This window comes from Penaeus chinensis, chromosome 38 (assembly GCF_019202785.1).
Source record: "Penaeus chinensis breed Huanghai No. 1 chromosome 38, ASM1920278v2, whole genome shotgun sequence".
In the NCBI taxonomy this organism is placed as follows: Eukaryota; Metazoa; Arthropoda; class Malacostraca; order Decapoda; family Penaeidae; genus Penaeus; species Penaeus chinensis.
In genome coordinates this window covers 13,498,858-13,517,585 of record NC_061856.1, presented here as the reverse complement: position 1 = coordinate 13,517,585, position 18,728 = coordinate 13,498,858, and the positions used below count along the sequence as shown (strand labels likewise).

At 31.4% G+C, this 18,728-nt stretch overlaps 1 protein-coding gene across 1 annotated transcript; it reads left to right on the top strand.

Moving 5' to 3' along the window:
- Nucleotides 1-15,078: 15,078 nt before the first annotated feature.
- On the top strand, nt 15,079-16,819 carry LOC125046243 (uncharacterized histidine-rich protein DDB_G0274557-like). The gene is made up of 2 exons (XM_047644011.1): nt 15,079-15,109; nt 16,050-16,819. The coding sequence occupies exons 1-2, from the start codon at nt 15,098-15,100 to the stop codon at nt 16,599-16,601; spliced, it is 564 nt and encodes a 187-aa protein (XP_047499967.1). The 5' UTR covers nt 15,079-15,097; the 3' UTR covers nt 16,602-16,819.
- The last annotated feature ends 1,909 nt before the right edge of the window (nt 16,820-18,728 follow it).

Sequence of the window (18,728 nt, the reverse complement as noted above, 5' to 3'; positions counted from 1 at the left end):
TAGCTATTATACAAATAATAATTCTTATCTTATCTTTATCATTATTGTTATTGGTGTTTTTATCTTTATTGTTATTATCATTGTTTATATTATTGTTGTTATTATCTTTATTATTGTTATTATCATTATCATTATTATTATTATTATTATTATCATTATCACTATTACTCCTACTATCATTTTTATTCTTTTATTGTAATATTTACATTATCATTACTTTATCTTTACGATAATGATAATCATTTTCATTAATATTATCAATATTATTATTAGTATCATCAATATTATTATTAACATTATCATTGTAATCATTATTATCATTATCATTGAACTCATTATTATCATTATCATTATAGTTATTATCAATTTAATTAGCTATGTGTTATAATTATCTTCATCATTGTTTTTATCATTATAATAGTTATTATCTTCGTCATTATAATTATCATTATCATTGTTATCATCATTTTTATTCAAGCTAATAACGTTATTAGTATCATTGTCATTATTATTATTTTATCATTATTATTATTATTATTATTACTATTATTATTATCATTATCATTATTATCATTATTATTATTATCATTATTATTATTATTATCATTATTATTATCATTATTATCATTATTATTTTTTTTATTATTATTATCATTATCATTACTATTATTATTATCATTATTATTACATCATCATTATAATCACCATCGTCACTTTTATCTTTATTATTATCATCATCGTCATTGTTATTATTATTGTTATCAATATGATTATCATCATCATTATTATTATTACTTATGACTTCCTGATCCTCATTGTGTTCATGATTATTACCACTATCATCAATGTCTTTTTTTGCTATCATTAGATAAAGACAACAATTAAGATGGTTATATGGTAATATAACTAACATATAATGGTGATGATAGAAATACTTATGATAAAGAAAATAATAACAGAACCACTGCAATAATAATGATAATAATGATAATGCTCAGCAACATAGAATTAATAACTAGTAACAGACAACTACTAATAATGTTGACATTAATAACAGTGAATATTGATATTATAGATTATGCTTGTGATAACAGTTGCGATAATATTAACATCAAAACGATAACATATTGGCAAGAATGATTTATCTAATAACAGGAATGATACTACAGTAACTGTAATTATAATGATATCGTTAATGATATTAATAGAACGAACAATATTCCTTACTGTCATTGTTATTATTGATACTGATGTAATCATATATGTTATTACAATCTTTTTGTTGTCATCGTTATTATGTATTTTATCATAAGCATTACCACTAATATTATCATTATTATATCATCACTTATCATTAACACTGCCATCTTTATTCATAATAATACGAATGCCGATAATAGATACGATTTTCTCGAACAGAATACCGACGTGGTTTTGGTAACGTGTTCGTAATATTGTATAAGAACAAATCACACTTTTCTGCTACAGAAATTTGGCCTTGGCTGCGCAACCAAGGCAGGTGTTAAAAAGCGATTACTAATCTGTCATTAATCGCACACGATAACACGCTGTTCCTTCAGGCATTTAACCATAAGCAATTATATCCGGCGCTTCAGAGTACCGTGCGTGACGAGAGAGAGATGACACGAGATTAGGCATGTCCTCTATCCCTTGACAACAGTGTGTAGTAGTGATACAGGATGACTCAAGGAAAGGTTTCTGTTGATACTAAGGACTTGGAGACTTCTTTACTAGTGTTTAGTGTCTTATATACAACGGACAAAAGAGAGCTGACATGTAAACCTATAACGAATTTAATTCTACGGGACGCCATGATTTCTGAAGGTTGCTAGATTCCAAACGTTCCGGTTTGTTTGCGGAAAAAATGAGACTGAAAACATTTAAACATTTTTTTTTTTTTTAATAACCCCGCCAATGTCTCTGTCAGATGGAACTAATGACAACCTCGAAATTATTACCTTCTCTTACTCCGTATCGGCCCAAAGGGACTGGTAATCGTTTGTTGTTTTTTTGAGGAATTGTCGCCATATAAACAAGTCAAAGATGGAAAACTAATGCATGAATCTGACATGTGCATGAACGGAATGAAATTACACACACGCACACATATTATATATATATATATATATATATATATATGTACACACAAAATACATATATATTTACATAATTATATATAAGTATATGTACATATATATACCTACAAAATACTTATACACACACACACACACACACACACACGTGTGTGCGTATGTATATATATATACATACACATACATATACACACATGTATGCGCACGTAGTCGCCAAAAATATTTGTGTTATTTATATAGACATGCATATATATATATATAAATATATATATATACATTTATATATATGTATATATATATATGTATTGGATATATGAATATATATATATATGTTATATATCATAAATATATCATACATATATTCTATATTTATATTATATATTTCTCTCTCTCTCTCTCTCTCTCTCTCTCTCTCTATATATATATATATATATACATATATATAAGCATATATATGCATATATATATATATATATATATATATGCATACACACACACACATATATGAGTGTGCGTGTGTGTGGGTGTGGGTGTGTGTGCAAATATAGAGTAACTCCTCCCAAATATCTTTGAAATGATATGTTGTACTGTTTAATATGAAACAGCGAACGATGTTACTTGAGACTTTGCGAGAGACGGCAGAAAATGATAGGCAATAATTCAACAACACATTTCATATCGTGTTTCTCATTATTTTAACGATAATTATGGGAATTAGTATAGCTTATTTTCTTATGCCAATTTATGCTGTGAAATCCACCTTTACGAGATCTACAGCAAGTTCATATGATCCACATTTCTTGCCCCAAATCACGAACGTTATTTCTTCCACTTGGCAACACCCCTAAAGACTCTTCCTGACTGAACGAAATTGCCCTTATGAGAGCACTTCCTCCACCTACTCTACTCCATAAGTCTCTTCACCAAAAAGAATACAAAATAACTTAATAATTTCCTCCATAACTTCAAGGTAATGGTTTTAATTGCGAGTGTCAGGGTCCTCGTTCATTTGATATCCAGTATTATGTTAATTTTGTTTTCTATCTATTTCCATTTATTGCAAGTTTTGCATGCTAGATTAAGATTTTGTTTCTCACAGTTGTATTCTCATTTTTAAGGTATTTCCGAACCTGAATGATAAAACAAAATATTACATCACTTGGTAATCAATAAACTTGGTGATTCAAATAAAGAGAGGAAAAAATAGAGGAGATGAAAAAGAAGAAAGCATAGAAAAAACAAGGGAAGAAAGGAAGGGGAGCCAGAAGAAGAAGCGGAAGAAGCAGAGGAAGAAGGAGGCGGAGGAAAAAGAGGGTTCAGAGGAGAATAAATAGACGAAAAAGGAAGAGGGAGAAGATGAAAATTAGGAGTGGGAGAAGACGAAGACAAAATAACATTAGCATTAACGTTGACAAGTAAAAGGAAAATCTTAAAAGACAAACACAAACAAGAGGGAGAAAGAATGATAGGATAATGATAGCACTTTTAAACGAGATATTCTTATTAATCTTCTATTGCACACGATTTTCGATATGGATCAATATTTTGGAATCATGTTGCATAATTTAAAACAGTCCTCCTCTTCCAATTTTGTATGAATTGGTGGATGGTGTAATGAATTTAAGATACCATAATAAGGAGGAAGGTCTCTCTATATTATATATACTGTGGCTTAACCTTCTTGATAATATACCATTGGTTCACGTTTCATACACGTAAAAGGTCATGAAAAAATATTGGTCATCGAAATTCGAATAGCAAACATACTCACACACACACACACCTACGCACAAACAAATACACAGAAATACACAAACAAACACACAAACAAATACACACGTACAGACAAACACAAACTCATCAAAATCCTTCGTCCCAGTCTCTTAAGTCTGTTTACATCGCCATCCGTTCCTTAGAAATCTGTTCCCAGTTAATCGAACTACACCCATCCTCCACGCTCGATTTCCCTCCTGGATTCCCGAATCTCTCGCCGGGATGTGCCTGCCCCGTCCTTAGGCTTAGCGCACGACTACCCCGTGTGTGGCCGCCGTGTTTTGTGGTTTCCTGTAACACTTCCTGGGAATAACATATATTTATTGGAATGTATGTATATATGTACATATGTACACATAGACATTCACGCGCGCGCTCCCACACACACACGCACACGCAAACACACAGACACACACACATATATATATACATATATATATATACATATATATGTGTATGTATATATGTACATATATGTAGATTTATGTATATATGTATAAATATGTAGATTTATGTATATATATACACACACACACATACACATATATATGCATACACACACACACACACACACACACACACACACACACACACACACACACACATATATATATATATATATATATATATATATATATGCATACAAATACACACACATATGTACATGCATTTACATACATATATACACATATACATACACACACACACACACATATGCATATGGATATACATACATATATACACATATACATACATACACACACACACACACACATACACACACACACACACATGTATATATATATATATATATATATATATATATATATATATATATATATATATATGTCTATATATATATGTATATATATAAATATATATATATATATATATATATATATATATATATAGGGAGGATTAGGCTTAGTTAAAAACACACACACACACGCGTGCGTGTGTGCGTGTGTGTGCGTGTGTGTTTATACATATATATATATATTCATATTTTTCTATCTCTCTCTATATATATATGTGTGTGTGTTTGTAGTATATATAAATATATATATATACGTATATACATACTTATATATATATATATATTTATTTAAATATATATATGCACACACACCCACACATACAAACACACACACACACACACACACACACACACACACATATATATATATATATATATATATATATATATATATATATATATTATGTGTATATATACTATATGTATGTATGTATGTTTATACATATATTCTAATGTATATATATACTTGCACACGCACACGCACATTCATATATATATTTATATATGTATATAGAGATATATGTATATATACACACATATATATGTATATACATATATATATGCATGTATGCGTATATATACATACACACACACATACACACACACACGCCCGCACACACACACACACACACACACACACACACACACACACACACACACACACACACATACACACACGCACACACACACACACCTCTCTATCTATCTATCTATCTATCTATATATGTACTTATATATTTATATTTATATATATATATACTCATATATGCATATATGTATCTGTACATATATATTTATATTCATATATATACAGTATATATATGCATACACATATACATATATATGTATGTATGCATATATATATATATATATATATATATATATATATATGCACACACACACACACACACACACACACACACACACACACACATATATATGTGTGTGTGTGTGTGTGTGTGTGTGTGTATGTTTATATATGTATATATAGATATACATATAAATGTGTTTACATATATATGTTTATATATATGTATATATAAATATAGATATGTACAAACACACACACACACACACACACACACACACACACACACATATATATATGGATGGATGGATATGTATATATATACATATGTATATATATGTACATATATACATATATATCTATACGTATGTATGTTTACATATAAATGTGTGTATAAATGTATATATATGTATATAAATATATATGCATATATGTATATATGTATGTGTATACATATGTACATATATAATATAAATACACACATAAATGCACACACACACACACACACACACACACACACACACACACACACACACACACATATATATATATATATATATATATATATATATATATATGTATTTATATCCATTTATACTTTTATGAGGATCCTTTACGATATTGTTCTTCAGTGAGATACTGAATTCGTGGAATGTTGACTGTACAACATGCCGTAGCCTTCACGTGTTTTTTTTAACATACTGGACGTTTTCCTGTAGTAATAAAATATTTAGAAACCTAATACAAGTTATATTAGACAGTCATGGACCGACCTCCTAAGCGTTAGTGATAGCAGCATCAAACTGGGCGAATTGTGGAAACTCTTCTCTTACGTCTGTGGGTGAAGAAGCTTCCTTTCGCCTGTACCTGATCTTTTCTGAAGGAAAGTTCAATATGAAAGTGAGAAAAGCTACTTCCAAACATTGCACAACCTCATTACTATGGTTGGTTTTAAATAAGCCATCTCGAGGTCATAGAATGTGGCCATCACATTATGTTACTATGTGAAGGATAACTGTGGTCGATCTTAGTTTTTTAAATATTTGCATCGAATTTTCGTCAGAAAAAGTCAGACTGGAATAGATTTGTTTTCATCATCTCCGTTATTTTCCCAAGTCCGTGTACATATTATTTTGCTCTTAAATAGTACTATTTTCTCCATCGGCTTGCTGGTATGGAAAATGTATTTGTTCTTGCTTATTATGACAAGGTATTCAAGTTAGGGAACTTTTGGAAATTCTTCAGCAAATAACATTTGACATGGAATATTATCATCTTCTGGAGCAGTTTTATGCTAAAACTGTAAAGCAGGATCTATTTCTGTGTGTGAGAACAGCAAATTTTTATTGAAGTTCTGCAGAAGTCTGCAAAATGTCAGGAAGTGTTGTTCCTCTTTTCTCGAATGGATAAAAAAAAAAATGTGACATTCCGAAGGAGACCTAACTGAAATATTTGCATCATTCGCTTTACCTATAATGATTTTAAATCAGATTTCTTCAGATCAGCAGGTAAATCGGACTTTGCAGCTAAACGAGTTCGAAGTGATGAACGTCATTTCTCATTCCAGAGAAACCCTCTTCGGTTCATTCTATTACTGCGATTGATTTGGGTAGACATCAACCTACATTTGCAAGTATAAATCATTATATCTGCATCTCATTAAAGTGTTTTTACGCAGAATATAGCAGTAACGAAAGCACTGACCGTACACTTACTCGGGATTACCTGGAGAAAGGGAGACTGCTGTGTGCGTTCCTCTTCGAGTATATCCGGTACTTGCATATATGTAAGTATATATATATAGCTGTGAAACAAGGAATATATATATAAGTACATGTATATCTTTATATGTATATATATGTGTGTGTGTGTGTGTGTTATATTATACACACAGACACATACATACACGCGTGCGTGCGTGCAGGTGTGTGTATATACATATATGTGTGTGTGTGCACGCATATATATGTATATATGTATACATACACTCACACATATATATATTTACATATACATATTTATATATGTACATAAGTATATATATATATATATATATACTTATGTATATATATTTATATACGTATACTTATGTACACACACACACACATATATATATACATATATAGATAGATATATTCATATATTCACACACACACACACAAATACACACACACACACACACACAATATATATATATATATATATATATATATATATATATATATATATATATGAACACACGCGCGCATGCACACACATACACACACACACACACACACACAAAGAGATAGAGAGAGAGAGAGAGAGAAACAGAGACATAGAGAGAGTGATACACAATGCATACCCCTCCTTTCCCCACTAAATACACTTTTCTTTAATAAAGAAGACACTATAAACACCCCTGCGGAACTGACCGAGAATTCCCAGTGAATCAGCCACAATCAACAGGCGTGAAATGAGAGTAGCGTTGCCGTTGGCTCTTCTTCGTCTCGTGCAAGTAATCAGGATGCCCGGACTGCATGGAGGCCAGACTGGAGACCTTCGCTTTATGGTAATTTAATAGACAAAGCCTGTACGTCCGGGAGGCATGCACGGGTGCTTTCGCCACTGTGCGTGGTCGAGATTCTTTTCGTTGGAGTAGTGCGTGTGTGTGTGTGTGTTTGGATACAGTGTGTACACACGCAAGCATACCCATTTTTATTCCCTGGGTATTCCCATGCTTCATAATTATCTCATTAGCGCAGTTCGCAGACTCTAACCCAGTGGTAATGAAACTAACGTACCAGGAATCATTGCCAAACACCGATTACACTGTGGTTGCAGTGTCTCTATTTACTTCACCGTATTAATGATAGGGCTGCAGGATTAAATACGGGGGGATAAAATTAAGTGGTTTAGGCCAACGATCGCTCTCTGGCAATTGTGCCAAGGAGATGCGTGGTGTGAGTAGTCAGCTGAGCTTTCAATGGTGAGTGATTGCGTTTTGTAATTTTTAATCGCTTTGGTTTACCGACGAAGGTCAGAGTCGCCAAGCGATAAATCTGAATGCGTGGGATATAGTTGGCTTCTTCCTGTGTATCATTATGTGTGTGTGTGTGTGTCACACACGTGTTGTGTATGAGATGCGTGTATGAACATACCAGTTGGGATAGCTGTGGAATCTACCAATATGATTGTATATATCTTTCAATACAAACAAATTTTTGAATATGTATTTGAATATACCTGGGCCTACTTGATTCTGCTTGTTTTTTGAAGAATGACTGCAACTGCTTGAATGTACTGTCAAGGCCGTACATATTGATCTGCCTCGACATTCAAATAACACAACCCACAATGAGGATGTTTCGTGGTTTCTGTCAAGTCATGTGACAGGAATTTGGTCCGTGACTTCACAGGCTTCCTAGTCAAGCTAAATACATCTTTCGTCTAATTCTATCGCCCTAACGTCCCTTTTCTCCCCTCCTCATCATTGTTTAGTATTATTATTTCTTCTACTTTTATCCCTCATTCTGTTTGGTTTTCCTAAATGTTGTCTTCTTTCCTCCAGCCTTCTTTATCTTTTCTCAATTATCTTCTACGTGTTAAAATCTAATCCGTTCTTTCACATTTACATATCTTCATTAGCGATCCTTTATCTCCCATTATCTCTTCCTTTTTTATCATCCGCCTTTCCCTTTCATAACAATTTCCTCTTTCACATTCGAGTTTTCCCTCCCATTATCAGTCACCCTTTGTCATCGAGCTTTTCCCTCCATTTACCTAACCCTTCCCTTATCACCTACCTTTTCATTTCCTTTATATTCCCCTTCCTTCATGACCAATCTTCTCCCATCCTCCTTTTCTTCTATACCCTATCCTTATTACCACGTCTCCCATTCTTGATCTTTATCTTCCCTCCACTCACAAATCTTGCAGTAGGATCCCACCCACAACACGAATTCCACCCACTCCTTCCCCATCAGCTTCCTTCAGGCTACGGTAACTTCCGGTCATCACGGCTATAAATAGATTCTATAGAATGGCCGCTCCCCATGAAGGAGTTTCCTGCTGACCCACGCGAGCCGCTTGTAGTGTAGAGTCACGGACATAGGCGAGTCGTGTAATAATAGTAACAATGACATTGATAAAGCAACAGCTACTAGGGAAAATGATGCTAATGACAATGATAATGATAACATTAATGATATTGATAATAAACAAAAATGATAATGATAATAATAATGATATTGATAATGAATATATATGATAATGATAATAATAATGATATTGATAATAAACAAAAATGATAAAGATAATAGTAATGATATTAATATTAAACAAAAATGATAATGATGATAATAAAATTATGGTGATGATGATGGTACTACTACTATTACTACTAATGATAATTATGATAATAATAATTATATGATAACAAAGATATTGCTACGGCAATTGGGTAATAGTAATAATAATAATAAGGACAATCAAAATAATAGTAATAACAATAATGATATTAATAGTAATATCAACAACAATAACGTTAATAGTAATGATAACATAGTTAATGATAACAATAATTGTAATAACGATTATAATGATATTGATAATAATAATTAAAATAATAATAATTGTTATTAGTAGTAGTATAAAGATTGCAATTATAATAGTATTGATAATAATAATATTAATAATAATGTTATAATAAAAGTGATAATGATAATAATGATAATAATGATAATACTAATGATAATAATACTAATGATAATAATAATAATAATAATAATAATAATAATAATAATAATAATAATAAGGATAATAATAATAATATTAATAATAATAATAATAATGACACTGACAATAGTAATGATAATAATGTTAATATCTGTAGTAATAATAATAGTAATAATAATGATAATGATAGTAATGATAAAGATAATAACAATGATAATGATAGTAATGATGATAATAACTATAACAGTAATAATAGTAACAATAACAATAATAATAGTAATAATTATGTAATAATGATAATAATGGTAATAATAATAATAATGATAATAATAATGATAATAATGATAATAATAATAATAATAATGATAGTAATAATAATAATAATAATAATAATAATAATCATGATGATGATGTTAATAATGAAAATAATAATAATAATGATAATAATAATAATATTAATAATAATAACAGTAATAATAATAATAAAATAATAATGATAATAAAATAATAATAACAATAATAATGCTAACAATAATGATAATGTTAATGACGATAATGATAATAATAACAACAATGCTAATAATAATGATAATGATAATAGTAATAATTGAAATAGTATAGTAGTGACGATTATAACGATAACAGTAATAATGATAATAGTAATGATAACGATGAGAATAATGATGATCATAATGAAGAAAATAAAACAATAATGGTAGTAAGAGCAGTAGTAGTAAGAACGATATTGACGACGACAACGGTGAATAATGATGATTGTGATGATTATAAACCCGCTGATGATATTAAAAATCAAGAAACGAGAAAAAGCAATAATAATAGTGATAGAATGGGAAATAATAGCAGCGATAATATTAATGATGATGATGATGATTATGATGGTGATGATGATGATGATGAAAATAATATCAAAATGATGAAGATGATGATGATAGTAATAGCAGTGATAGTTGTAATAGTAACAACAATTTTATGACTATGATGAAAATATCGGCAATTATAATAAGAAGAATTAACAATCATTATGATAATAACAATGTTAATGCTAATAGTAATAACAACTATAACAGCGACAACAATGATACTAAAAACAACAACAAAAAATAATAATAGCAATAATGATAACAATGATAATAATATGATAATAATAGTGATAATAAATATGATATGATAATAATAATGATGATCATTATAATAATAATGATGATCATGCTATCAATAGTAATCATGATAATATTATTTTATTATTAAGCTACGAAGGATATAATCGAAAGTCTCTGATAAATCAAACAAGGTATGTTTATTTGGTCGTTATTTATATTCTCATTAATTTTATTTGTGACTTGTTTCAACGACTCTTGTGCTTTGGTTAGTGGATCAGCGGTCTCTAGAAATGTCGCCAAATGGTCTCCTACAATTTTCGCTTTAAACAATATGGGGTGTATGGGAACAGAACGACGGTTATTCACTTCGTTTACCTTATTCGAAGTCCGGTGTTACAACCACATGTATCCAAAGCAATGGGAGGTCACCTGGGATTACAGATGTGTTGTTAATGACAGTGAGACAACATGCGATTGCAGGTAGACTGTCTCTAATTAAGCGACAAACCATGCCATCCGGTCACACTAGTGTTTTACTGTCTTTAGTTTGAGTGGGTGGGGCCTAAAAGTATTGGTTATGGGTCTTGGTCTACCTGTATTTGCTTGGGTGTGGAAACCATTTTATAGAATTTGTTAAAATCTTCCGTGTTGATTCCAGAATTTATGCTAAAATTAATATCCTGGCAGTAATATTTTCACTATTCTCCGTGTTTTTATTGTTTTTTTCAGTTAGTTAATCTGTTCTTGAAAAAAATAGTTTTGATAACATTATGTTACTAATTTGACATTTATTCCTTAGTATATAATGAGCCTGATTGGTCCATGCCAAATCTCTTTTTTTATAATCGTCAGTAATAATGAGTTGTTTCCATAGAGGAGGAAGACGTCTGACAATATTTGTAGCAAAAAAACAAAACAAAAAAACGATGGCATCGAAAGTAATTCCAATCACTCCCGTGAGGATACGTAACCTGTCTGGAAAATCCTTAGAACGATCGATCCTTTGGCTAGAATCTGTTCGCACAGTGGCTGAGGCTCATAACGGAGTCACGGAAAGTTTTATTTCTTATAACCTATAATCGCTCTGATTCCTTTATATTAACCGTCATCATTATGAGTTCGTGATCAGCAACATAGCATGGGATGCCGTACATATGGAGAATAAAGTCAGATCTTTTAGTTATCATTACATCTATTGATGTCCTTTTTCAATGATATTTTCACTGACATTGATATTCTCCCTCTCATATACATATAAGAATATATGTAAAAATAAAAAATAAAAAATGAAATATATGTATGAATATATATATGAATATATATATACATATATATATGTATATATGTATATATATGTATATATATATATATATATATATATATAAAATCAAAAGATTCCGAGGTACGATCAGGATGCCTAAAGACTGCGCCTGCATTATTAGCAGTTGTAGCAGTATCTCGTGCATCTTTGCAGACTCCTCCTCCACGTTTTGCATCACATTTATAAACACTAGCATGATGTCTTTTTAATGAAATCCGTATTTCAGTGAAGTCATGTTTTACTGATATATATTATTATTTTTTCTTTCTATTATAAGCATTTATTTTTTTCTTCAAAATACCCAAGGAGAGACATTAAGCGATTATGTTAGTTTTTTTCAGCAAGTTCGATCTAACGGCTTATCTAACACTCTAAATATGAATACACTAATTTTCTGTTTATGATCATCGGCATTCCGATGAATGGTATCCGAGTCTTGAAATAGTTCAAGCTTTATTTCTCGGCCTCTTATAGTTTTATCGCAGAGACTAGTATAATTTTGTGTCATTTTTGTTTAGGGTTTGCATTTTACACATGTCCCTTCGAAGGCCTTGGTTGATTAAGCCCTTATAAAAGGTATTTGCGCCTGTGTGTTCCTCTCTTGCCTTTATCTTCGCTTTCTCGATGTGACCTCCTTCAGCATCTGCATAGTTGCTGATCACGACACGCGGCACTGCTGGAGCTGGGGGCGGGGGGGGGGGGGGGGCATTAGTGTGGGAGGAATGGTACTTCTTCTACCAGTGGTTCTGATAATGACAGTGATGATAATAATAGTAATTATGATGCTGCTGCTGCCGATGGTAATGGTAATTATAATGATAATGATAATAATAGTAATAATGATAATAATAATAATTTTGATAATAATAATTGTAATAATAATGATAATAATCATTATAATGATAAGGATAATATCTATAATAATAATTATGATAATGATGATGATGCTGATGATACTAATGGTAACGATAATGATAATGACAATAATGGTAATAGTAATAATGGTAATAATGATAATGATAATCCTCACCCTCACACCCTCATCCTCATTATCACCATCAACATCATAATCATCATCATTACCATAATCAACATCATCATCATCATTATCATCATCACCATCATCATCATCTTTATCATCATCATGATAATGATGATGATAATGATGATGATAATGATGATAATAATGATAATGATAATGACTATTTCATGAAAACATAAATAGAATAGATAGCAATAATGCATATCAATCCTCTAAATATAAGAACACAATCTAAATCGATTACCATTCCCCGAACACAACTGTGTAACTTTTTTTTTTCTTTTTTCTATCATGTGCATTATTTATAAAAACGGCATCAAGGATAATCAAACGACACACTAAATAATTCGTGGACATTGGCAGCGTTACCATCACGCTCCCTGGGCCCATTCGGAGTCAAGGCCGGCCTCGTTCCTCTCCTGCTTTGTATTGAACTTCCTCCTTCTGATCATTTGTTTGGGATTGTTATTAGTATAGACTGAAAAGGATATATTTATAACTTATATGTGTGTGTGTGTATATATATATATGTATATATATTTATATATATATATATATATATATATGTATATGTATATGTATATATATATATATATTTATATATATGTATATGTATATATATATTTATATATATGTATATGTATATATACACTTAACATATATATAATAATAGATATGTATATATATACATAATATACACAATGTATATATATACACATACATGTATATGAGTATATATATGCGCACACACACACACACACACAAACGCGCACACACACACACACACAAACACGTGTTCATATATGTATATATATGTCTATATATGTGTACACACACACACAAATATATACACATCTATACACATACACATGTATGTTATATATGTATCTATTACTACATAGATGTATGTGTATATGTACTTATATATATACATGTATACTATACATTTATCCATTTATCTTTACATGTGTAGTTATTATACATATCCATTCACACCCATACTCCCACACACACACCCACATCTATCTATATATATATGTGTGTGTGTTTGTGTGTGTGCACATATATAAATGCATATATATATATATATATATATATATATATATATAAATATATATAAATACATATATACTTGTACATGCACACACACGCATGCATTTATGTGCGTATTTACTCATATGTGCATAAATATAATTGTTTCTGAACATATATCAGTATCTATCGGCCGATCTATCTATCCATGTGTTTAGGCCTGTTGAGAAAAAAAAATCGGCGAGGAAGCCACGCCCCTTGAAGGCCATGCCTGGCTCACATATATATAAAGAGGCTTCACAAGCAATCCGCAGAGACAGCCCGTCCTCAGTGAGCCTACGACAGGACCAGCCATGAAGTTCGCGGTAAGTCATACAGAAGTACATTTATATACAAGACACATATATACAGTATATATATACATATACAGTATATGTATATGTATATATATACACATATACGTATGTACATATATACATATACATATGTATACACATACATATATATTTTATACCCACATATATACATATATTTATGTGCATACACAACACACACGCCTATATATATATTATAGATGTATACACGCACACACATAGATAGATCAACAGATGTATGTATAGACCTTTTTAATGTTATATATATGTTTATTTACATCATATCGTATATATGTACATTATATATATATACACTCACATGTACGTACATTATATATATATATATACTCACCCATAAATTTATTGCATATATAGATACGTGCATATATATACACACATATATCATCTTATCTTTCTCTGCTATCACCGGTGCCATGTTTCATGGTGTCAGGCTCTGTCTTAGAGGAGTGTTTGCATATTAGAATTATCAAGGAATATTTTTCTCGGTCAACCTCGAGTTTGCTTGCTTTCTATTTCACTGCTTAGGCTAAAGTTTCTAATGTGTTTTTACGGATTGCATGTCCGAGGAATACACACACACATATATATATAAAAGGAAAAGAAGTTTATTCACACATACATTGTATATGTAAGTACACATACGCACATAAATGGATATATTTATAAACAAACCTACACAAGGATGTCATTAAGATTGGTAAGAGTCTGATTGACAATAGAGGTAATGCTTAGGATATCTCTTTAAACATGTCTTATAAATGTGATGAATGTAATGTAAACCAAAACAAATCGAAGAATTATAATGCCCTATTTTGATAAAATGGTCTGCAACAAAATATTGCAATTATTAAGTTTTTATCATGAGCACAATGAAAAATATCAAGTCTGTGAACAAACTCTTTCATTACAGGTAGCTGTACTGGTGTGTTTGGCAGCGGCTGTGGTTGCGCACGCCGATCCCGAACCACACTACTTCCGTTCTCCTTACTATTACTATCCTCACTATTATTCTTACCATCACCATCATGTCAAGCCTCTGAAGGGCGATGGAGTGGCCAAGCATCCAGGTGGTGGCACCTCTTTCGTGGCTCCTCGAGTTCACGGTCTCAAAAAACGCTCAGCTGACCCCATGCCGGAAGCTAATCCTGAAGCAGCAGCTGACCCTGAACCAACAGCTGACCCTGATCCTTCCAACAGCTACAGCTACCAGGTAGTCAACCATGGCCATCCTCACTACGGCTACCATCATGGTTATCGCTACCCCTACTATGGCTACCGTTACAGCCATCACTATGGTTACCCTTACACCTACCACAAGCACCACAAGAGATCAGCCGACCCTGAACCCGAACCTGAACCTCATTACAGTTATTACGGATACCCTCAGTACTACAAAGGATATTACGGTTATCCTCACGCCTATCCTTACTATGCCGGCTATCGCTACCGCTACCGTGGATAAGGAGTATGTCAGACTTGGATTGCGGTAAGCCTTGTGATGGCCCTTACCAGATGTGTCTGATAGTCCGGTTTGCTCACACCGGTTTTTCAGGCACAGAAAGGACGGCGATCACTTCGAAGGCTACACTGAGGGACTATCCCCGGAAAAATTGTATTTGCAATCATTAATATGAAGATTAAAGATTAGTGTAGAAATAGCTAAATTTCTTCACCCTACTACATTCCTGTTTTTTTTTTTTTTTTTTTTTTAATGAAAAGAACAATACAGTCTTAACATTTATATAAGATTCATACTCTTATCAAAACCCTCTCAAAGAAGATAAATGAACGAACTAAATAATTTGTACAGAACATTAATTCTAGAGATAAAATTTCAGGACCTATATTTCTGTTCTAACACATTTTAGTGGTATTCTTTGCTGCAACAAATGAAATACGGATGTTCTCAATATTCCTAATACAAAGCTTTTTGCAACTTGTTACAAATCTCATGCTTATGTCAGGGCTAAAAGCTAGGATTTTAAATAACGTCGGAACTATGAATACGGTAACTGAATTATACTGATGAGTTCAAGTCCTTCAGTGGCGACCTTACGTCTACAGAGATATGGAACAAAGAATGGTACCCAAGTGTATCTCAGATTTGATACGTACAATTAGTTATGGACCATGCCATATAAAACGTACTGAACAGCCGAGCCACCTACGGTTTAGTAATGGCCAAAGTGCAGGAGTGGGAGGAGATTATTTACTCCTTTTGATAAACTGACCTACTAAGTGTCAACCAGTAGTGGTAAATAAACTTCATGAATGAATGTCGTTTGACGTGTATGATTGGAGGAGTTTCAAGGTTGGCCAGCTCAAAAAGTGCTTATCTCAGATTTAAAAGTAAAGGAAAAAATGGCATAGAATACATATACTATACCTCAGATTAAATTGATATTAACACTCCGTTAACACGAAGCCCAAGTTGTAGGAATAAAATCATAATAACAGAATATGAAGAAACTCGAAACATGTTCATGAAGCAGTACAAAGAAGGTTGGCAGACTTTTAAACTGCTATTATGTAACTTCTAACATCTGTTCATTTCTAAATGTTCCTGAAATGTGTCATGGTGATATGTGTACTTACATTTCATGTATCGGTCAGTAATTCAGTTATTTTGTTCGTGAATCGATATATCAGATTCAAACAATTACTCGTAGTATCAATGAATACGTATCTTTTCACAAATACATTGATATTATTCTCCATCCTTTTTATCTAGAAGACAGAGAGAAGAGATATATAGAGAAAGAAAGAGAGAAACATTTTTCAGCCATAACCATACAATGTCTACCAATCACACGTCAAAAAACCTTCACTCATATATATTCTGTTTACTATAAGTAGAGGAGAAAGAGAGAATACAGAGATGGAGAGAGAGGGGGAGAAAAACATCAATCAGCCATAACCGTACAATTTCCACCAATCACACATGTCAAAAGCCATTAATTCATAAATATTCTGTTTACTATAAGTACGGTGTTGCCACTCAGAGGTGGTACAGGAACTTTCAGAATCTGTAAAGCTAGTAGAAAAGGAGAGATATAGAAATATCCTATGTTAAAATTATAAGTATTTAATGCCCATTAAAGTGTTAATGCATGGAACATTCTTTTTTGTTTGAATTTCTTCCTGCAAGGATCTAAATTATGCATTCCCATTATCGTTTTATGATATCTTTGATATTATGAATATAAATTATGGAATAAGTGAAGGATAAAGCGTCATGGGATTATGAATCGGGCATCAATCTAATTAATCTTAGTGGCAGCAGTAATAGCAAGTACATTGTGCATTACCAGAGGGTTTTTTAACAGACATTTCCCCTCTGGAAATATTATTTCTATGTTTTTTTGTTGTTGTTTTTCAATATAGTTCGATGAAATATTCATATGAAAATCAGATTGCAAAATTAGGTAACATTCCTAAATTTTGTTTGATTTTGAAAACCAATCCTAACGAGAAGGAACAATCCTTGATCTAATGCGAGTTACAATTATGGGTTTACGAACCACTATTATAAATGAAAAAATTATAAATAAAAAACACTATTATAAATCAAACAGGTCCAGAGAATATC